The sequence below is a fragment of the Barbus barbus genome, assembly GCF_936440315.1.
Source record: "Barbus barbus genome assembly, chromosome: 30".
Lineage (NCBI taxonomy): Eukaryota > Metazoa > Chordata > Actinopteri > Cypriniformes > Cyprinidae > Barbus > Barbus barbus.
In genome coordinates, this window is record NC_136758.1 from 27,185,616 (window position 1) to 27,209,001 (window position 23,386).

Sequence of the window (23,386 nt, forward strand, 5' to 3'; positions counted from 1 at the left end):
CATTGTTAACATGTAACACTAATCAACACAAAAATATACACACACACCACAACAACTATCCTTTGTGTATTAAATATACAGAATGAGTGTCATGGTTCTGTTTATTTAGAAGCGTCTTTATATCTGTAAGCAAAAAAGATTTGAATAATTACCAGTCGAAATCAGATGCCTTTTTCAGTCCAACAAAACTCCAAGTTCAATACTTGGAAACACTGCTACTAGAAGCATTAACCTCTAGAAAGCGCCGTTTTAACTGAAAGCTGATCACATTATTAACACATTTCTCTTGCGATTTTCTTAAATGGACTCTGAACAGGTTTACATTTTTACAAGCTGCTCAGTTAAAATTTAACCATAAGATACAGACAGAAGTGTAAAGTCAATGTTGGGCCATTTAGCTATAATATAACCAAGACTAAGCAAAGAACTAATTAAATTCCGATTAAATATTGAAATAAAGAAAATCAGATAACCTTAGGACCCATCAACCAACAAACATCAGCTCTTTAATTTCTCAGGTGCTCATCAGGAAGACGCATCAGAAAATCAAATCAAGAAATCAAAGCCATCTTGACAGATTCTACACAGTCACAGATAATGCCCTAAACAAATAAAACATGAAATCATAAAAAAAATATTATATTCATTTATTAATAGCCTATTTACTGGCTTTTTCCCTGGCCAATAGGGAATGGAAATGGACTGAATGGTGACCATATCAAGACATAATGAAGAATACCATTAAATAATAATAACAACAAAAAAAGTTCAAATAATAGAAAGATGTAGCCACAAAACATTCAATGTTTTACAACAAAAACTGAATATATGAATAGTTGTGTGTTCATGAATCCACATTATGAATGTCAGAGTTTTGCTTCATAGATTACTTGAGAAACACAAGCATAGCTGTGCAGGCTACACATAGGCTATACTGCAGCTATACCATTTTGTACTTTCACCTGTTTTATTGCTCATAAACCTGCTCCGTGTATGTACATGAAAACACTACCAATCTGTCGATCATGTTTAACAAATGTTTGACGAATGAACCTTATTCTGTCAGACATAAATTTGCTAATAAGACAGACAAGCATAATTAAGATCATAAGATCAACAAAGCCAAAGCAACACATTTTCTATGTACACATTAAAGTGTGAAACATCTAGACAGAGAGAGGTAATGTGAGCATTATTTCATAATGTGTGTGTGTGTGTGTGACAGAGAGAGAGACAGAGAGAGAGAAATGCTGTAGAAGGACAAACATACGGTCATCACTACTCTTACTGGTTTTATGAAAGAAAGAAAAATAGAATAAATTGACTAGGAACACAATATGTCAATATGTTCTATAAATTGTTAATTGTTAAGTAACGATTCAAAGGGAAACTCAATTAATTTCATTTATTTTTTCATAAAACAAGTCTTATCATCTTCATTTCACATTTAAAGTAAATACATCTTGATTTAAGGGTGTTAAGATATTTGTATTGGAAAACAAGACAAAAACACTGAGAAAAATATTATTTTGCAGTGTATTCAACCTTTATTGGCACTTTCTGCTCCGATTTAAGCCCTTTTAAAAGGGAAAATTAAGATCCACATAAACCCTGCATCAGAACTGAACATTAAAAACAAAATTCATTCACTTTACTATTCTGTTTATTCAGACATATGTTCTTTCCTGATGTTTTCAACTTTTTCCATTGAAACAGGCCTTTTACAGTTGTTAACCCTTTGGTGATCTTCAGTCATTTTAAATAGAAAATATATGTTTAAAAAAAAAAATCATCAGAATGGTAAAAAATTTGGTATTTGTAGTACATGTTATACACATACAAATAAATATATATAAATGAAAAACCTAATAGTAGTAATTATGTCTAAAAACACGCAGGCCATACGCATAAGGCCAAAATGTTGCTGTGTTTGTTACCTGTGCGTTATCGATGCATATTTGCTTTAAATCACCGATGTTAGGTAGCCTATTCATGGCTCGACATTGGTGATATTGTTATTCATAAAAAAAAAAAATATGCATATGAAAGTTATAATACAAGTTAGTGTATGATCTAGTTTAGTTTCATGAGGGAGCTGCAGGGGGTTTGTGGGCTAATGAAAAGATAATAATTTGTTTACTTTTGAAGTAACTTTTTATTAAAAGCTATGAGGATTTGAAAAAAAAACTAATCCAGATTAGAAATTCTAATTTAGAATGTTGAGCAACAAGTTCTCAACTATGATGTCACAAAGATTCTTCAATTCTCATCAGCACTGGCTCTCCACAGAGTTCACTAAACATCAGATTACTTCAGTCAGAGTTTGAGCTGTGATTTTGGGCTAGAGGACATGGAGCACAAAATAAGTGACACAGCTTTTAACGTGTTTGATGAAGTTCGCTTACAGGGCGAACACACTGACGTCATCATCAAGGTTCAGGACACACATTTTAAAGTGCACAAGATCATCCTTTGTGGCTGCAGCCCTTATTTTAGGTGAGGACAGACACTTAACAATGCTTTATATATAGTTATAATTTTCAGAAAAGTGTTTCATCTTTAAATTTGCTCCACAGGACGCTTTTCTCCACCCAATGGACCAACATGGAGGAACAATCCTACGATATTCCAGGAATGTCCTCAGACACCATATCTCTTGTTATTCAATACGCATATGCAAGACCAGTCCTCATTACTGAAGAGAACGTGCCAGAGCTCTTAGCAGCTGCTGATCAGTTTTTAATCTCAGATCTATTAGATGCCTGCTGCCGGTTTCTGGAGGCAAACTTATGCCCAGAGAACTGCATTGGCACCTGCATGTTAACAGAGTGTTTCCCCTCCTGCTCAATGCTCCATCATAAAGCAAGGCTTTACGTCCTGCAACACTTTGAGGAGGTGCTGCGAGTATCTGAGGAGTTCCTGGAACTCCCGCTGGGACATATAGAGCAGATGATTGCTCAGGATGAGCTGAACGTCAAACAGGAGGAGATGGTTTTTGAGGCCATCGTTCGCTGGATTGGTCATGCACCTGAAAACAGGAGAAAACACATTGCTGTGCTTCTTTCAAAGGCAAGACAGACTCAAATTCATCATGTTAATCATAATTTTCTCTTCCTCCACCATTGTACTTTTTGCCAATCAAAGAATAATCAATAAACTTTATAATAATCATTTGCATATCAAAATACAGTATAACATGGCTGAGATATACAACAAATAGGAAAAGAAAAAATGGTATGAAACATCATTAAAACTTTGCATAGACTTTGTGCATTATGCTTTACTGTTTTTTTAAACCAAGACCCCAAGACCAAAGCCCATTTTATGTTTATGCATATAGATTTTCCATAATTAGACAGAGATTAAAAAGGCCACATTTGGTTTTAACTCTTCATTCACTTTGCTCCAGGTTCGAATGGGCTTGATGTCACCAGACTACTTCATGACCGACGTCAGAAACAATGCATTGGTGTTGGAGAGCGAAGCATGTTCGGACATTGTCATCAATGCAATGAAGGTCATTTTTGACCTCCACATGGAGGAACCCGCCAGCTCAGAGCTCGTAAATCAACTGACACGCCCACGTTTGCCCTATGAGATCCTATTGGCCATCGGAGGATGGAGCATAAGCAATCCCACCAATGAGATCGAGGCATATGATGCAAGGGCGGACTGCTGGGTCAACGTGACTCAAGAGGATGAGCTTCCCAGAGCCTATCATGGCTCAGTGGTCCTGGATGGGTACGTCTACTGCCTTGGCGGATTTGACAGCGAGAATTATTTCAGCAGTGTGAGGAAATTCAATCCCATCACTCAAACTTGGCAAGAGGTGAGCATTGTTTCTCATTTAGTTAGTTTGATTTTATCATTGACAGTTATGGTGACTATGGATGGTGTATGTGCTTGGGCTGAATGGGGTTGGGAATAAAGTGTTATAATAACTTGGGTGGTGTTTTAAAATCTAGTAAGTCGCCTACCTAGACATCATTTCTGGGCATTATGGGTGCATTTGAACACCAAAAAAGTTGTTTAGGCTATAGCAGCACACTAGGATTTGAAGAACAGCCCAAAATGAATGGGATGGTACCAGAGTATCAGATGGCAATGCTATAGAACTTCGATACACTTGTCACTTGGTTAACCTATTTATATGGTATTCAATTGGTAATGTAAGGGACTTTAAGGATGTGTGAAAAAGTATGGTAATACCATGGTACATTTTTAACAACAACAACAACAAAATCTTGGTATATTACCACAATATAATATCCAAAAAAAAAAAAAAATTTTTTGTGTGTTCAAACAACTATTGTAAATTAATTTGGTTTATTTCAGGTAGTTGCCAAGGCATGAGTTATCATTTAAATTTACTTAATGTACTAAAAAACATAACTAATAGAAAAATACTGAATAAAAATTATTTAAAACAAAAGGACAAAACGCAACAAAATTATACTAAAACTAAAATTTAAAATGAAAATGGAACATTAAAAACAATTTTAATCATTGATAATAATAATAATAATTCATAAAACTGTAATAGTGTCTTAATACAAAAATAACTGATTTGGAGTAAAGACATGGCTTTTTAAATAACAGTGCTATCAAAACATGAGCTGTGTTTCAAAATCTGACGAGCTACCTAACTACAGTATTGCCCAATAATGCTGTTAATATAGGCAGCATCCTTTGTTTTGATCACAGTCATGATATGTAGGAAAAATAACCAGTCAAATAATGTGTGGATAACAGGTGGCTCCCATGTATGAACGGCGATGTTATGTTAGCGTTGCTGTCCTGGACGGTCTCATTTATGCCATTGGAGGTTTTAATGGATATGGACGGCTAAAAACAACAGAACGCTACGATACAAACACCAACCAGTGGACAATGATGGCACCCATGAATGAACGGAGGAGTGATGCAAACGCCACCTCACTGCAGGGCAAGGTAAGCACATCATGACTCTCCACACTCTACTGTTGAGAATAAGTATTGTAGAAAACATGTCAGACACTGTCAGTGTGTCATACTGTATGTGTGTGTGTTTGTCAGGTTTATATCTGTGGTGGTTTTACTGGGGTGGAGTGTCTCTTCTCAGCTGAGAGCTTTAACCCTGAAACGAACCAGTGGAGCCTCATCGCTCCCATGAGAAGCCGCCGCAGTGGAGTCGGTGTGATCACTTATGGAAATCTAGTTTATGCTGTGAGTACCACTGTTAATTGTGTATCAATGGATATACTTTTATATATTTTTTAATTTGCTTTTAAAATTTTTATTTAAAAATTGTATGTTTTAATTTTAGCTAACTTCTTTGTAATTTTTGGTGTCATTATTATTAGTTTTATTTTTGAATATGTATATATATGTATACATGTAATATATTTATTTTGTTTTTTTATTTTATTTTTGGTTTAGTTTAGTTTGTAACAACCCAGGCGAGTATTATAAACACGTGCAGAAATGAACATTCAGTTAATGTTTAATCTATTTCAAGGAATGAAAATGTTTTATTTATGGTTTTAGTTTTTAGTTTTAATTGGTTTAATTGAATTAAGTTTTGTTTTGTTAGTTTATAATAACCCTGCTGAGTATTAAACGCATAAAAACATGGTGTTCGGAGGTGGAAACTTAAACTAAATTAAAATGTTGCTTTTAAAAGTTATAATGTATTTCAGTTCATTTGATTTGAAGTAATGCAAATGTTTTTGTTATTGGTTTTAATTAAGTTTCAATTTAGTTATAATACACAAGCCCTATGAGTAACGCCAGTTACTTTTTCCCCATTTATTGACTGACAGTGCGCTGTCATGCTGTTACTGTAGTTCTAGACTAAATGTGAATGTGCATTAATTCATCCCACTCTCAAAAAACAGATTTAGTATTCATCAAAATGAATTAAAACGCAAATGCAAACTCAGAATATGAGGCAAACCTTCAATAATTAAATATGTTCACAAATGCATCTAATCCCATTTTATTAACCGATGTCTTTGCTGCTGACCTTTGATGATCCAGTTCAACCATACTAATAAGCAAAAATGACTTTAGATAAACTAACAATTGTGCTTCATTGTTTTTTTTATTGTTGAAGAGTGTTGAACCTTCTTCTCCTGCGTTCTACTGTACAGACGTGAATTTACCTTTCCTTCAGCCTGAGGTTTATTCATTACACTTTTTGGTGTGAAAGGGCTTTTATATTTGCTATAATTAGAACTTCTTGTATTAAAAACAATCAAGCCCTGCAGTAACGCTAAAGTAACGAAACGCATTACTTTCCATAAAAAAAGTAACGTAATTAGTTACTTTTTTAGGGAGTAACTCAATATTATTATGCATTAACTTTAAAAGTAACTTTCCCCAACACTGGTTACACACCTGTACAGAACTATGAAAATACAAATTATGGTGTTTAAATGTCTCACAATATTGACTTTTCAAATATGCATACTCAAAAATGTATGTATGGGTGCGAAGCATTTCATATTAACAGATAAATGCACATTTATATTTAAAGGTCGGTGGTTTTGATGGTGCCGCTCGTTTGCGAAGTGCCGAGGCCTACAACCCTCTTAATGACACCTGGCATGATGTACGGTCTATGATAAACCCACGCAGCAACTTCGGCATTGAGGTGAGACAAAGACAATTAATGTGAATTCTGCTGGAATTGCTGTTTTTGAAGCTCCTCATCGGTACTGTCCATGATACATACAGTTATTTAATTGGATAAACTGCAGGTGGTGGACGATCAGCTGCTTGTTGTCGGGGGGTTTAATGGAGTCGGCACCTGCCGGGATGTGGAGAGTTATGACCGGATGACGAATGATTGGTAACATTCACAAACACTGCAGCTCACTGATCATTTTACACTTGATGGTATTATGCCTACAAGTTAATAATGACCTAATTGTGCAAAAAAAGAACAAGAAATATATATATTTTTTTAATTGATCAAACGGAGAGCTTTGATTGTTTTTGAATGCCTATCCTTCATAATGTGTTTTTTTTTTTTTTAGACAAAGGAGATGTTATATCAGAGAAAAAGGACAGGATTTTATCTGTGTAAAAAAAGTGTCTTTATGCAACTTTATCTACCTTTTTCTGCAAAGGGATGAAGTCTGCAGCATGAGCATTTCCCGCAGTGCTGTGAACTGCTGTGTGATATCCGGGTTACCTGATGTCACACAGTACGTGGTGGATCGAGACTCTTTAGAGACATCAGAAGACGAGTCTGACGGTGACTGATCGACCTTCAGTGGATATCTGACATTCGAACGAGGATGCACACTGAAACTTCCTGAGAAACATCACAGCATGCCATACAATATGAGTAAATGCAGTTAAAAAAAAAAAAACGTGTTGGATCGTGCACTTTAAACTTAAGGAATAGTTTCTTCATTGGAACAGTTTTGGGGAAATGTACTGTAGCATTGCATCACTGTCTCACCAATGGATGCTCTGCAGTGAATGGGTGCCGTCAGAATGAGAGTCCAAACAGCTGATAAAAACATCACAATAATCCACACCACTCCAGTCCATCAGTTAACATCTTGTGTGTTTGTAAGAAAAAATTCAACTAAGGATTCAGAGTTGATCTTCAAAACTGGCAAGGGGTATTTACAAAATTTTGTATGCAAGAAGTGACAGAGCAAAAATGCAACAACAAATGTCCTGTTTACAAAGTAAACCGTTCTTTCCAAAAACTTTTTCTTAAAGTCTCTTAAAGCTTTCTTTAATGGGATTGTAAACTGACTGACTAGTTTCAATCTTAACTTATTTTAGGCACATGTATGTGAATTCTATGGCAGCCTGTTTCCAGCACAGAATAAATAAATAGTGACTTTTTATCTCTGACTTTGTATGTGTGTGTGTGTGTGTGCGCGCGCGTGCGTGTGTGTGTGTGTGTGTGTGTGTGTGTGCGCGCGTGCGTGTGTGAGAGAGAGAGAGAGATGAACTTGGAATTACAATGAAAATGTCAGAATTGTGAAATTATTATTATTATTTTTTTTGTATTCGTCCTATACAGGCTTCCATGGGAATTCCTTCATTGCTTCTGATCATTTCTTGCTGAATCTTTCTGTGTAGTGGACTGAATGTTATTTGGTGGGAAATATGTGCTGACATTAACGCAGGGTATCTCTATATCATTTATTTAATTGTAGAAAATTGTAATGCATGACATTTCTCCACTCTTCACTACAATATAGATTTACTTTACCCCCTTACAGCATTTGAAATCAAATACACCTGTCAGAGAAAAATAACATTATATTAGAGCAGATTTTTGCTATTTTAACTGATATAAGTCCAGAGATTCATATAAAATATGACACTGATACCAAAAACTTCAGACATGGTATGGGTGATAATTTATTCATTTTTCTTTGAATAATTAGGTAAAACATTTAATAAAATCAATATCAATAAGACTTGCCATCTATCATACATTTTTGATTCCCTGTCAGTCATACAACATATTAGATGGTTTAATATAAGATTCAATTAACATAATATAATTGCTGACACAAAGTGTAAAGCTCTTTATTCTCCACTAAAGTATTGACAACAGTGTGAAGAACTTCAAAAAAACAAGTATAAAGCACTTAAACTAAAATTATAATTCATAAATGAATGCCCAAAACAACAAATGCCCTGTATCCATGTGAAACCACAACAGATTAAACATAAAATTACAACTAATACCAGAATAAATCAAAACTTACATATTCAACAACCTGATCTGCATTAGAAAATCAAAGCTGTCTGTAATATCACACTGTGAAAAATACTTGAGCTGAGCACTTCACCACCATCAGCGAGCAAGAGACGCTATTCTACTGATTATGAAACATGTGCAACGCTTAATTCAACCACTAAAGCAAATACTCCGACACAACTGACACTGCCATATCGACAAAGACGACGTGAGGAGGCATTTTACAGGCCAATGGCACGAAAATGCAAAAGGCGATGTGTTTTCAATCCAAACAGACAGCAGAAATAAAGTGCACTCACAAAAACTTGATATTCTACAGCACATAAACACACTTTAAACATTTATCATGCATGACAATGCCAGTGACAACACTGAGGTGAACATTAGAAAGAGAACAGCTCTATGGGGTCTCGCATGCCACACGCACAAGTACAAACAACGGTGTACGGGAAAGATTTCCTCATGGTGAAGTAAAGGGATAGAGAAATGCCTTTATCCATATTAATATTCTATATCCTTCTGTTTTCTCAAATGCAATGCAAGTTGCATTTGAACTTTCCAAGAAACGGCTTACATTTGAGCTAGTATCACTACAGAAATGTTCAACCAGATTGTCACACACATACGATACGGTAAGAAATTAAACTAGATATGATGCCACGGTATTTTTCTGGGACACATCACTTCAGGTCCCCGCTATCACCCTGGATGGTCTTCTTGATACGCAGCAACATGGTGGTCTGCCACTGGTCGAGACGGGAGATCGAATCAAACTCCTTCACCTGGAGATTTAGAGATGCAATGTCAAAATAGTCAAATATGTGAGCTGCATTTGATTTGTTTTCTACGCATTTGTATAGTGATTTTGAGACACATGTTCCAGAGTTATTAGCTAAAATTAAACCCTAAAAAAAAAACATTTTTTTAACTTGAAATAAAAAAACTGATTGAAATGAAATGAAAAAAGTTTTATGTTAGCTAATTTTAATTTAGTTCAACTTGTACTAAAATAACTAAAACTAAAATAATTAAATAGACTTTTAAAAAGAGATTTAAAATCATAAACTAATAAAAAAATGACAAAATTATAAAAATGACAATAAGAGAAAATATAAACATTTATACAAATTATTAATAAGAAAGCCAGTCTTTTCAGCAAAATTAAAACTATTATGCAAGACAAACTAATTAGTAAACACAACGGCAATAATGTAAAAGGTAAGACACAAATATCATTATCACCCAAAATGTATTAAAGGGTTAGAAATCTATTTTTATAGAAACATTTGTTTTTTTTTGTAATTGGACTTTTGATTGAGAACCTAACAGTTTTTGAGATATAATATGTGACAACTAGCCCCGGTCGATTACCGCACGATCATCCAAAGCACTGTTCATTTGAAACGTATTAAACTTACGGCTTCAGTGAACGCCTCGCTGTTCTGCTCCTCGTGAGCCTCCAATAGTTTCTGTACGGAAAAACAAAACTATCAATGCAAGTGCTGCAACAATCACATAGTATGTACTGCTCAATTTAGTATGCATACTGACTAACCGCCTTATACTGTTTATATTTACTACTAATCAAATTCAACAAATGCACTTACTTTCAACAGCTTGCATTCTCTTGAATCAGAGAATGCTGGAAACATCCCTTCATACTTTTCAATGGCAAGCTGAAAGAAAACAAGCAGAACATTCACATGAGATGAGCTGTTACTGAACTCATCATGTCTGTCTGGGAGCAGCACATTTCTACAATGGAATTGGTAACTGAATATTTGCTGCATTAATGCCACTAGGTGTCAGTGCAAGACAAGACAAACTGCAATATCATCCAGCTCAAAACACTCCTTTAGGGACATTATTAAGAGGGATTGTTACTGTAAGTGACTAAACATTTGACTTGAAAACGACTGACCTTTGCGTTTAATTCATCCACTATGAAGTGGCAGAGAGCTGCTTTCCAGAAGTACTCTTTAGCGTTGTATTTCAGCAGAGGGTTGTCCATCGTGCTGCTTGCAACCTGAATGTGAAGAGACCTTTAACTTTCATTCCCTCTGTGTTCATTTACAGAGAGGAGAAGATATGATTCGATTTGCTTTTGGTTAATAAGCCACTTCATTACCTGTCGCTGGTCAGCAGATATTTAACTTTTTGTTCTCGCTCTCATTTCTCCCACATTTGTGCAAAAGCTAACTCACTTACTCAATAACACATGCAATCACTAATCTATGGTGTAAACTCGTTTAGAACCTTTCAAATCCATTATTAAATCTAATACATTTAAAAGGAAACTACACATTTTTATAATTATACAGTAAAAAACATTATGTAAAAAATACTTGGAAAACATTTTTGTTTCCGTTCCATTACATTATTGCATTTTTGTTTCTTAATTTAATTTTTATTTTACATTATAGCAACCAAAACCATATTGTTGTGTTAAATAAACGTTAACTGAAATAAAATGTAACAAAAATGCAAACATATTTTATTTCAACTAACTGCCAAGGAAACTCTAGTTTAACACTGTTTAATAGACTAATTATTTATTTTGACATGTTTAATCAAACTAAATAAGTAATAATAAAAGAAGGGTTGAGTGTGTCCCACTAACCTGCTCATAGATCTCGATGGCTTTGGGATACAGCTCGAGCTGAGCGCTGTACGAGCCCACCTTCAGCAGACACTTATTAGCAGAGCTTAACGAGAACACATAAAGCAATACAAATGAGCATCTACAACCCACAATAAAAGGAAACGGAAGATTATAAATATTGAATGGCATTCTGATTTGTACACAGACACACAATGAAAATACAAACCTGTTTGACTCTTCGCCTTTGTAATAGTCCGCGGCCTGCTCGTAATGGGCGATGGCCTAAAACAACATCACTGCCCAGTTACAATGACATCCAATAGCACTTTTGGAAAATAACACATAAAATGGCATCTAATAGATGTTTGAAGGCAAACGGCACCTTTTCAATATCCACTAGCTCAGATTCATAGATCTCCGCAATAGTCATGTGATGCTTTGCAGCGATCGTGAACCTTCCCTGTCAATCACACACACAAATGAGAGATTAAATGTAATGTAACATTTACATATTTAATAAACATGCACATTCAGGTTAACAAACCATATACATTAATTTTATGCATCATGTACATTTATATATGAAAGCAAAATCCTAGCCTCTTACCATGTCTGTATAAATATCGATGGCTGCGTTTAAACAGTTGATAGCCTCTGTGTGATTCATTTAAACAGAAGGAAACAAAATATCAGCAGTGAGCCAAACGTGATGCTTACAAAACAGCTCATCAGGAGGTCAGCTTTACCCATAACCTCAATTATTAAATCAAGCAACAAAACTTTATGCAAGGAATTCACATTCTGGGTTCAATGTAGTACAGCTTTTTTTTTTATTATTGAAGTCAGTGTTATTTTACTATTTTTATTGTCATTTATAGTCATTTTATTAGTGTTTTTTTATCTATAAAAAACTCATCTAAATCTGTCTACATAGTATTTATTAATTTGTATTTCAGTTAGATATTTTAGTACTTCAACACTGTAAAAAATGACTTTTCAAAGCTGTAATTATTTTACATAAAATACTTTTTCAGTTGTTCTGCTTTATGTTTAAAATGCTTCATGTTTTCCTTGCTGTTTTGTGAAATTTACTAGAAAAAAAAAAGCTGATGCCTTTTTTAATTGCATTTAACTTTTACTTTATTTCAAGGAACAAATTTTTTTTTATTTTTGTCATTTTATAGTTTTAGTTTTATAATAACCCTGATTATAACACGAAAATTGATAACATTGTTATTGCCTTTTTTTTTTTGCAGTGATTAAAGCAACTCTCTCACCTTGAGGATCTGCCTTCTTATAAGCATTTCCAGCATCAACGAAGCTGGTGGCCGAGTCCAGTTTGTTCTGCATCTGCATGTGAAGTCTTGCAGCTTGGCAGAAAGCACTGCCTGCAGCTACAGCGACAAAACACATCGTTAGATCAACCATAATAATGACACAGAGGCAGGGCGAATGCTTAAAATAGACAAAATACAAATCAAAGCACAGTGATGACAGTAAAAGTGCAATGCTGTTAGATCACTTAAAAAAAATGAGTTTAAATGATGCCTTTAACTGAATATATTGTAACAGTCCAACTAAATATTCAGCATTAAATTAAGTATTCTAGCGTTTTACATATGAATTGATTATGCATACCACTCCAGTTTTTGGCCATCTTGAACATGTTGGCAGCTCTGGCATACATTTCACATGCATCCTCAACCTTATGATTTCCCCTGTGAAAACATCGACATTTCTGATTTAATGCAATTTCAAAATCAATATAGTGCAATAAATGCCCCTGTGCATAACATACAGAGCAGTTACTAGATTGCATTGCGCATGTCGCATCACGGAAATATTTGACATTGGAGATACTGATTGGATTCGGGCTCTATATACTCATTTTTAAACGTTGTATGGTAAAGAATAGACAAATAATAGAGTATTTACACGATATAGACATGTGCTATTTGAAAAGACTACAGGATATTGGATGTCTTTGAATGTCAGATCGTGACCAGCATCACTCACCCGAACATCCCTCCGAGAAATGAACCCGATGATTTGACTTTTTTGTCCGCCTCTGCCATCAGCTGCATGGCTTCCTTCTCTTTCCCGGAATTATCCATGATTGAGTGTGTGGTGTTCTTCAGAGCCGCGACTGGATCCGTGTAGGCCCGGGGTTTGTTGATATAGAGTGCTGCTTTAATGCAGAATCATGAAGGATGCTCTCCTCCTCCTCCTCCTCTCGCTGCTGTCGGGTGATGCTGATGATGCGCGTTCTTCAGGGAGAAACTGCGACACTATTTGGCTGAGAGACGTGGCCACGCCCTCTTATTATCATACACCCAGCAAGAAACCATAAACTGTAAAAAAAATAAAATAATAAATAAAATAAAAAATACGGAAATATTTAAATTACGAAAATGTATATAGGCTATAAATATATAATTATACATTCATATAATATTTAAATCATATAATATATAAATGAACAAATTTGAAAAATAGTACGAAAAAATAAACAAATGGGTAAAACACGTATACATACAATTGGAAATCAATTTATTATTATAACATGAATTTTCTGAAATTAAATGGCATTTAAATGTAGCTTAGTAAAGTAAGCTAAACTAACAAACAAACAAATAATAATAATCTTTACTCGATATTTTCGGCTCTGCGCATGGACGGAAGTGGCGTCATATTAGCGCCAAACTTGAAGCCTCGCCGGATGTCACTGACTGAGGAAGTAAACAAACGGTGGCTGTAGTAAGTACTTTTGTCAGAAAGATATCTTTCTTTAATAAAATATGTGTCAAGTTCTCTCAGTTTATGTTGTTTTTTGCGTGTTAATTCTTATAACGTTAATTCGAGCCGTTGTAAAGTAAGAAACATTAACATAGAGAGATATTCTTTATCTGCTTCATTAATTTGGCGCATTCTAGCACATATTTCACTGATATAGATTTATTTTAGTCTCTTAATTGTTAGGTTATTAGAATATCACATAGTACAATATAATTCATGTTCGGTTATTTTAATAAACCAGTTGTATAAACATAGCCTCTATGTGTGACGACCAGTTAGTGCTAACCAGTCTTGCTTTTCTGATTCAAATTAGACCGGTTTACCTTTTTCTAACTGGTTTTAAAAAGTTATGACAAGTCTTGTAGAAAACAAATAAGATGAGTAACTTTTTAAGACTAGTGTAAGTAGTTTATGTAACCGGTCCCTGCTGATGAGAGAGTGTCTGTAAAGAAACAGAGGCTCTGTATTGATATCGTTGATGTTTATCTCTATCAGGACGATTGTGTTTCTGTGCCACATTGATAGCTGTGTGATCTTCAGAGGGTGAAGGATGAGCAGTCAGGGTTCTGCTCGAGGGTCATGGAGGGGTGGAAGCAACTCAGCTGGAGGAAGAGGAGGAGGGTGGAGAGGAGGAAGAGGATGGAATAATGGTCAGTACAGAGGCTGGACAGGCCGTCAATGGAGCAGAGGAGGAGGAGGAGGAGGGGGGAACCGTTCCACCAACAATACACAACATGGTAACTGTCTTGTCAGTTAGATAATAGCTTTTTTATAGGCAAAATAATAAATTATGTAGTTTACTTGTACATTTATGCATTTAGCAGATGCATTTATCCAAAGCTACTAAGCAATTATTAACAGAACCTACACTATTCGTAGCACACAAGGTCAGGTTTTCTAGGAAATATATATTTTGTATTTAAGAAATGATAATCTATTACTGATTTTTGTTTGTTACACTGACATTTTCCACCAGGGATTTATTTTGCACTTCCACAAATGAAGGCCTTAAAAGTCTTGAATCAGAGTTCAGTTCAAAAAGACTTCAATTCAATTCAATTCAAAAGGAATTAAATGTTGCATGCTTTGCAGAAAATAAAATCTTTTTGAGTATTTATGTTTTTGAATTCAAATATCTAATAATATCTAATCTATTTCTTAAATTTACCTTCATAAAACTGCAGAAACCCTGTCCCACTTGATAAACTATTGTTTGATTATTTGTCGATTATTTATGTTTTACATGTTTTTTTTTTGTTGAACAGGATTTACTCCACAAGTTAGTCAAGCAACCCTTGACATCATGTGTCCATACAAAGGATGGCGACTCTATTTTTCTGAAGGTGTGATATTTTCACATTTCCTATTATGTTTAAACATTTGTTATTGACCTGTTAAAAACATGTCTTAAAATATTCTGTGCGTTCCTTTTCCAGGATTTGTCGAAAGTTCACCATATGTTGAGAAGATTAAAGTGTTTGAGCAGTACTTCACATCGCAGATTGATCTTTATGATAAGGTATCAGAATTCATAGCATGGTTTTCCCTAATTCCCTCATTTTAATTCTTCATTTATTTATATATATTTTTTTTCATCTCCCAGGATGAGATTGAAAGGAAAGGCAGCATTTTGGTGGACTACAAAGACCTTCTGTCTAACAAACTGATTTCTCACACACTACCTGATCTTGCCAAAGATCTTAAAGAGATGCCTGAGAAGATACTGGACTGCTTAGGTGTCGCAATTCATCAGGTGGGTTTTGTGTTATGCATTTACATAAATGTGCGTTTGTCACTGACTGCTTTTAGTCGAAGTCAGAATCTCTAACTATCAAGCTAAAATAATAGATTTTTTTTTCTCCACAGGTGCTGACTGTGGATCTGGAGAGACATGCAGCAGAACTGCAGGGACAGGAAGAGCTTCCTGCTGGTCTGCGGCCCATAAGCAACATCCCTCATATCAGCGCCAGGTGAGACTGTTAACTTGACTATATGAAAGTCAAATCTAATTTATTTACATACGCTTTTCACAATACACATTTTTTCAAATCAGCTTTACAGAAATTCATATTTATTTTCATGCTTTAAATTGCATTTAGCAGATTAGATGGGTGATAATATTGTTTACATTCTGCAAAAATACAATCAAACAAGTAGTTGAGATTGTCTGTATAGCCCTACGTCAATAAACTTTATCCATGCGGATAAAGTTGGACATACTTATGTATTAAGAGTTGGGTGATTAATATAGTTACATTTTGCAAAAAAAAAAAAAAAAAAACTCTAAAAATGTTTTCATTTAGTTTTTTGTTTATTTCTCTCTTTTAGGGTGTATAACTACGAGCCACTGACTCCTTTGAAAAGTCTGAGAGCGAATTTATACGGCAAGTTTGTTGCGATCAGAGGCACCGTGGTGAGAGTGAGTAACATTAAACCGCTCTGCGGTAAGCTGGCGTTCGTCTGTAACAGCTGTGGAGACACACAGAGCATCTCACTGCCTGATGGGAAATACACCATACCCACTAAGGTACCGCATGCTTCCAGCTTCAGACAAGCATTACTTGTTTACTAAATAATGTTAGTAAAGTTTTGTGCAGTTTCACCCATATATATATTAATGCAGTGGAATAAAAGCTCATTTCACTAGGTCTACAGAGCAAATTACATATAGAACAAAGGATAATCTGTAAACAATGCACATAAAATTAGATTTATTGCAAATAGTAAGTAGTAACTGTAACAAAGGTTTGCTGTATTAAGTGATGTTTAATATATTTTTTTTCCCTTTCAGTGTTTACAGACTGAATGTCGTGGTCGGTCGTTCACTCCAAACAGAAGTTCACCTTTAACACTCACTGTTGACTGGCAGACAATAAAGTATGTAAATATATAATTGTATGAAACAACATTTATCTGAGCAGAAAAATATCTTGTTCCTTTTTTTATACAGTTGTTTTTTTTAGCGTTCAGCGTAAATGCTTCAGTGAATATTCTCATCATCAAATAAATATATTCAGCTATCTTTTCTAAAGCATTTATGTTTTTAATTAATTTCTATTATTCTGGTGAGTGTTTGCCCATTGTTGATTTAGTATTATTTATATACTATTATATAATGTATTAATATTTTGGATTAGTTTTTATTAATATTTTTGTTTTTTGACATTATTATTTTGTAATATTTCTATATAGAAATATTATTTATTTTAATTTATTTTTAGTAATTGTAGTACTTTAACTTAAAGTAATTTAATTTCAGTTAGTTGCAAATGGAACATTTCTAGTTTTCATTTGTTTTTGTTTAATTTCTTATATAATAGTAACATTTAATTTTAGCTTTATTTCTATTTTTATAAAAAAAAAAATTAAAACAACAAAAAATGTGAACAGTAACAGCCCTGGTGTGAGATGTTTTAGAGAACACCATGATCCCCTCATTGGTTTCTTGTGCTGTGCTCTTCACAGGGTTCAGGAGCTGATGTCAGGTGACCAGCGTGAGTCCGGTCGAATCCCACGCACCATTGAATGTGAGCTCACACAGGACCTCGTGGACAGCTGTGTGCCTGGAGACATGGTCACCATCACAGGGGTCATTAAAGTGTCCAATGAAGAGGGTACGAGACATTGTCCACACTGTCAGTGTAACGATCTTTAGAAAGCTGGTAGATTCTGATAAGGTGCTTTTTTTATTAACAGTTGATTGATTCTCATTCATTTAGCTTCTCAGTAACAAGGACTTAACTGAAACAATCATATTACAGTCCGGCAAAGTTCTGCTAGTGCTATTTTTGCATCTGGCCCCAATGGGCTGTACAAACAGGACCGCCTCGGGTGGCCTTCTGTCTCATTCGGTTTTTACATGATGGTCACATTCACTGTGCAGAGAGGCTCTTTGTGCCGAGCTGTTATAGCTCTCACATAGTATAATTATTTAGACTGAAATTAATGTACTATATCCATATATTTATTTATTGGAGTGCCTATTTGCACTAAATGCAAATATCCTGCCGTAGTGCAAATAGCATATAACTACTATTTACAATACTTTTACCCTTTATTTTTGCTATTTACACTTAGTGTACTATCTTTGATTAGAGAATGTCCAATATTATTTTGTCCAATAATGATAGTTAATAATGATAGTGTTCAGGATCAACAGATTAAAACCTTATTTTATTCAAGACATTTCTTTCCTGTTTCTGATTTTTGATTAATTCTTTCTTCAGGAAATGGCAGAAACAAGAAGGACAAGTGTATGTTCCTCTTGTACATTCAGGCGAATTCTGTCAGCAACTCGAAGGGTCAGAAAAGCAAAGCGGCGGCTGATTCTGAGGGCCAGGGACCTTCAGTGGAGTTCTCCATCAAAGATCTCTACGCCATCCAAGAAATTCAAGCTCAAGAGGACTTATTCAAACTCATAGTGAAGTGAGTAACATGTAGTGAACACAAAGCCAATCATGACATGTTACAAATGAAGAAGCTAATTTGACTTTCGTTTAATTGCAGCTCTCTTTGTCCTGCCATTTATGGCCATTTGGTAAGTGTCCAAATATTGTGTTCTTATGTAACTTGAATTTGTTCCTGTGATTTCTCGCTCTTTTTTTTTTGTTGTTTTTGAAGCTTAGATTTAATAAATGAAGCGATAAACAAACAAAATATGCCTCCTTTAATTTGTCCGTGATATCTCTGTGATTTCTCAGCTTGTCAAAGCAGGACTGGCTCTGGCTCTGTTTGGTGGCTGTCAGAAGTATGTTGATGATAAAAATCGTATCCCAATAAGAGGAGACCCACATATTCTTATCGTTGGAGACCCTGGACTTGGTAAAAGTCAGATGTTACAGGTACATGATCTCATGAGTCCCAATGCATTTATCACCCAGTCAGATGATTTGAATTTTATTAAAATGACATATGTGTGCTGTTGTTATTATTGTATGTGTCCAGGCCGTATGTAACGTGGCTCCAAGGGGTGTATATGTGTGTGGAAACACAACCACCACTTCAGGACTGACTGTATCTCTGTCCCGGGACAGCGGATCGGGAGATTACGCTCTTGAGGCTGGAGCACTGGTGCTGGGAGATCAAGGTATTTAACCTACAACATCGACATCTAAATCAATTCAGGATACAAACATGGAAGGCTGATTCTTGGGAATGTGATGTTTAATATGAAATATTTTCACCAGGAATCTGTTGTATTGATGAGTTTGATAAGATGGGCAGCCAGCATCAGGCTCTTCTGGAGGCCATGGAGCAGCAGAGCATCAGTCTGGCTAAAGCTGGGATTGTCTGCACACTTCCTGCTCGAACCTCCATCATTGCAGCGGCCAATCCGGTCGGAGGGCATTACAATAAAGCCAAGACTGTCTCTGAGAACCTGAAGTGAGTGTATGCCTGAGATACTACTAATGATTTTTACTACTACTAAAGACTACTAAATATACTACTACCTTGAATATAGAGAGGATTACAGATACAGCAATAAGCAACAAATAGTCTGTGTAACAGACCAATAAGCCTGATATGATAATGTTCAGTGAATTTATAATCAACACTTCTTCTGCCAAGTAACATAGTTTATAAGTCTAATAATTGATATGCATATTTTGTCTTTTTTACAACATCGAACATCAGATTGATGTGCTTAAACAACAACAGGCCGAATTTTTTGTTTTATTGTTTTTTTGGGGGGGCTTTTCTGCTTCCATAACATGCCTTCAGTGTTAAAAGTGTTGCGTGTGTCCCTCTAGAATGGGAAGCGCGCTGCTGTCCAGGTTCGATCTGGTCTTCATCTTGTTGGACACCCCTAACGAGGACCACGACCACCTGCTGTCCGAACACGTGATGGCCATGCGTGCAGGAAAGAACGGTGCGGTCAGCAGTGCTGCTGTCACACGCTACAGCACACAGGAGTCCAGCATCTCCATTCTGGAGGTGTCCTCAGAGAAACCCCTCGCAGACACACTCAAAGTAATGCCACTTCACTGAGTTCATGATTTTATTTCTTAACCAATTCTACTGAAAACCCTTTATCATAACACTTAACAATAAGTTTACATTTGTTAAAGTTAGTTATCATTATCAATGAAAAAATGGTCTAATTTCAGTGTTCACTAAATACAATCAAAATTTGTATCTTTTAATATTAGTTAATGGCCTAAACTGACATGAACAAACAATGAAGAACAGTTTTAAAGCATATATTTATCTCAATTAAAGTTCATTTCTTCATTTACTAAATGCATTATTAAAATCAAAAGTTGCATATTTTTATTAGTTGTATTTTTATTAACTAACAACTTTGTAATAGCTTTTATTAATAAAATTAACTAACATTATGGTGTTTGCAATTATCACTTACTATTGCTCTTACATTCTTGAATGTGTAACAAATAATCTGTTCAGCATCATTTTAGTTTATTTAATTTGATTTAGTTTATCTATTCATAAACTCTTGGTAACACTTTACAATTAATTAATTTCTTTTAAAATGAGTTAACTACTTTATTAACAATGAACAATACTTTAGCATTTATTAATCTTAGTGATATTTTTTTAAATCAAAAGTTGTATCCGTCAACATTAGTGAATGCACTATAAATTAGCATAAACAAAGAATAATTATATTCTTTGACAAAAAAATTAAAATAATAAATGCTGTAAAATATTGCTCATTGTAAATTCATGTTAGATAATGCACAACTAAGAAATGTAATGTATTGTTACCTAACATTAACTAACATTAGTAGTTATTGTTTAAACAAGTATCTCTATTACTATTGCACCTGTCTGAATGTACAACAGCTACTCATCTATTAAACATCATATGTTAATTATTGGCAGTTAATGCTGTGCAATATATTATTAACGCATCTACTACTACTTGTTGATACAGTACAGTAAAGTACATCTATGCTAATGTTGATTTCTTTTTTTGTCTGTAGGTGGTTCCTGGAGAGGCCTTTGACCCCATCCCTCACCAGCTCCTGCGGAAGTACGTGGGTTACGCCCGGCACTACGTTCACCCCACTCTCTCTGCAGAAGCTGCGCAGGTGCTGCAGGACTTCTATCTGGAGCTGCGCAAACAGAACCAGACGGCCGACAGCACACCCATCACCACCCGCCAGCTGGAGTCCCTCATCCGACTCACAGAGGTGGAAAACACAGAAAAAAACTTTACAATTTAAAATAACTTTTTCCCTATGTTAATACATTTAAAATGTAATTTATTCCTGTGATGCAAAGCTGAATTTTCAGCATCATTACTCCCGTCTTTAGTGTCACATGATCCTTCAGAAATCATTCTAATATACTGATTTGCTGCTCAAGAAACATTTCTGATTATTACCAATGTTGAAAATGTTTATATTATTGTGGAAACCATGAATTCAAATAGACAAAAGTAATTTTAAATTGTATAAGTATTTTACAATATTACTGTTTTTACTTTCTGATCAAATAAATGCAGCCTTAGTCAGCAAGAGAGACATAAGATCTTAATAATTCCAAGAGGTGTTAATATTTTTGGTTGCAAACTTTCTATAGACATGCACTAAAGGTCTTTGATAAATAAATAACATTTTGATTTCATGGGGTCTAAATAATAATTTCAGGGTCTCTGCATGACAGTCTTTTTTTTCTCTCTCTCTCTCTCTCTCTCTTTTTCTCTCTCTTTTTCTCTCTCTCTCGCTCTCTCTCTCTTTTTCTCTCTCTCTCGCTCTCTCTCTCTATCTCTGCAGGCCAGAGCTCGTGTTGAGCTCAGAGAAAAAGCTACGCAAAGTGATGCGGAGGATGTTGTGGAGATCATGAAACACAGGTGACTCACAAACACTGCACTTTATGTAGTTATGGGTCTAAATCTGCATTATTAAGTAACAATCATAACACCCCATGAAAACAAAATCTAACTAACTGTCTTCATTGACATCTGTGTTGTATCTACCTGTATATCAAAAAAAAAAAAAAAAAAAAACATTTATATGTCAGTCTCAGATTATATTTCCTCAATAGTTTAATTGATTTAAAAATGGTTAATTGTTCTTTCATGCAACAAAAAGTGTTCATGTTCTTCCACGATCAGCTTGGCCGACACTTACTCTGATGAATTTGGCCGTCTGGATTTTGACCGCTCTCAGCTGGGCTCTGGGATGAGTAACCGCTCCAAAGTCAAGAAATTTGTCACAGCGCTAAACAGACTCTCAGAACGCACAAACAAAAGCATGTTTGAGTTCCAGGAGCTACGACAGCTCGCCAAAGATCTGCAAATACAGGTGAACATCATCTACATTACAGAGCACGCTGTCAGATGATGCATTCAGTTTTGTTTTAGTGCTCTTTCCACTTCTGCTTTCTCAGGTTGTGGATTTTGAGGGCTTCATCGGTGCACTCAATGAGCAGGGCTATCTTCTGAAGAAAGGGCACAGGACCTATCAGCTTCAAACCATATGAATCAGCCATCTCTTACGATGTTTTACACTCTCGTGTCATTGTTGTGTTTGTTTTTTAATGCAACAGATATTATATTTATAACATACAGTGTGATGTATGTTTACACAAATGCTTCAGTATTTATGTTATTAACTACATTGTTTTCATGTACATAAATAGACTCATACATGTTTTAAATAGTATTTTCCTGTATATAATATGCACAAAATCAAACAGTAACCACATTAATGAATGTTTAAGTAGTTTAGTATTTTATGATGTTAGCTGTGTCCTTTCAGCAGATTCTCCTGTTCAATATTGAACGTTTATGTCTGTTTATACTATTATCAGTAACCGTATAAGAACCTACAGATGTGCAGCTGATGAATTTAATTGCAATCGATTAAATATAAAAGAACATTCAAATGCATATAAATGCTGTTTTCCATAAAAAAGTTGCAAAAAACCATCTAAAAACAAAAAAAAACAATCAAAATGATAGATGCTAAAAAAATGTCCTATGTTAATTACTATTAACTATTATGATATATATTGCATTTATTAGCTAATAAAGTATATAATTATATATCAAATGGTTTAACTATATTTATTAGCTGATAAACTGAATTGCAGTTTTGTGAATATAAAAGATAATGTTACAATTAAAGATGTTTTTACTACAGTAAAAATGTGGTAAATTGGTATGCGCTGTCACCAGCATCAAAAAATATATTATATAACTTATGTCGCATTTTGTAGACAGCGTTCAATTAATTTAATTTATTTTTTATATCTCATATTAGAGCGCGTTCCCTTTAATTCCCCGCCCCCTTTTGACAACT

At 34.8% G+C, this 23,386-nt stretch overlaps 3 protein-coding genes across 5 annotated transcripts; 2 read left to right on the forward strand and 1 right to left on the reverse strand.

The window, feature by feature from the left end:
* The first annotated feature begins 2,290 nt into the window (after nt 1-2,290).
* klhl10a (kelch-like family member 10a) lies at nt 2,291-7,345 on the forward strand. The gene is made up of 9 exons (XM_079385989.1): nt 2,291-2,496; nt 2,577-3,069; nt 3,410-3,829; nt 4,753-4,950; nt 5,056-5,205; nt 6,095-6,160; nt 6,518-6,634; nt 6,741-6,832; nt 7,113-7,345. The coding sequence occupies exons 1-9, from the start codon at nt 2,351-2,353 to the stop codon at nt 7,246-7,248; spliced, it is 1,818 nt and encodes a 605-aa protein (XP_079242115.1). The 5' UTR covers nt 2,291-2,350; the 3' UTR covers nt 7,249-7,345.
* A 793-nt stretch (nt 7,346-8,138) lies between these two features.
* On the reverse strand, nt 8,139-13,605 carry napba (N-ethylmaleimide-sensitive factor attachment protein, beta a). Its single transcript, XM_079385509.1, has 11 exons — nt 13,338-13,605; nt 12,960-13,039; nt 12,599-12,715; nt 11,929-11,975; nt 11,704-11,781; nt 11,548-11,603; nt 11,340-11,424; nt 10,641-10,745; nt 10,327-10,395; nt 10,138-10,188; nt 8,139-9,501 (listed from the first exon to the last, which is right to left on the reverse strand). Exons 1-11 carry the CDS (start codon nt 13,433-13,435, stop codon nt 9,400-9,402), a joined length of 888 nt encoding a protein of 295 aa, XP_079241635.1. The 5' UTR covers nt 13,436-13,605; the 3' UTR covers nt 8,139-9,399.
* Nucleotides 13,606-14,027: 422 nt separating this feature from the next.
* mcm8 (minichromosome maintenance 8 homologous recombination repair factor) lies at nt 14,028-23,016 on the forward strand. Of its 3 annotated transcripts, none has more exons than XM_079386524.1 (19): nt 14,028-14,078; nt 14,613-14,854; nt 15,383-15,460; nt 15,554-15,636; nt 15,721-15,870; nt 15,984-16,087; nt 16,446-16,644; nt 16,909-16,994; nt 17,583-17,731; nt 18,344-18,542; nt 18,624-18,654; nt 18,818-18,958; nt 19,062-19,203; nt 19,304-19,499; nt 19,868-20,087; nt 21,062-21,271; nt 21,857-21,933; nt 22,198-22,387; nt 22,473-23,016. In XM_079386524.1, exons 2-19 carry the CDS (start codon nt 14,668-14,670, stop codon nt 22,563-22,565), a joined length of 2,535 nt encoding a protein of 844 aa, XP_079242650.1. In that variant the 5' UTR covers nt 14,028-14,078; nt 14,613-14,667; the 3' UTR covers nt 22,566-23,016. The 3 variants fall into 3 exon arrangements, with proteins under 3 accessions (XP_079242650.1, XP_079242652.1, XP_079242651.1); XM_079386526.1 differs by having other exon boundaries at nt 14,643-14,854; XM_079386525.1 differs by having other exon boundaries at nt 14,031-14,078; nt 14,658-14,854.
* Nucleotides 23,017-23,386: the final 370 nt, after the last annotated feature.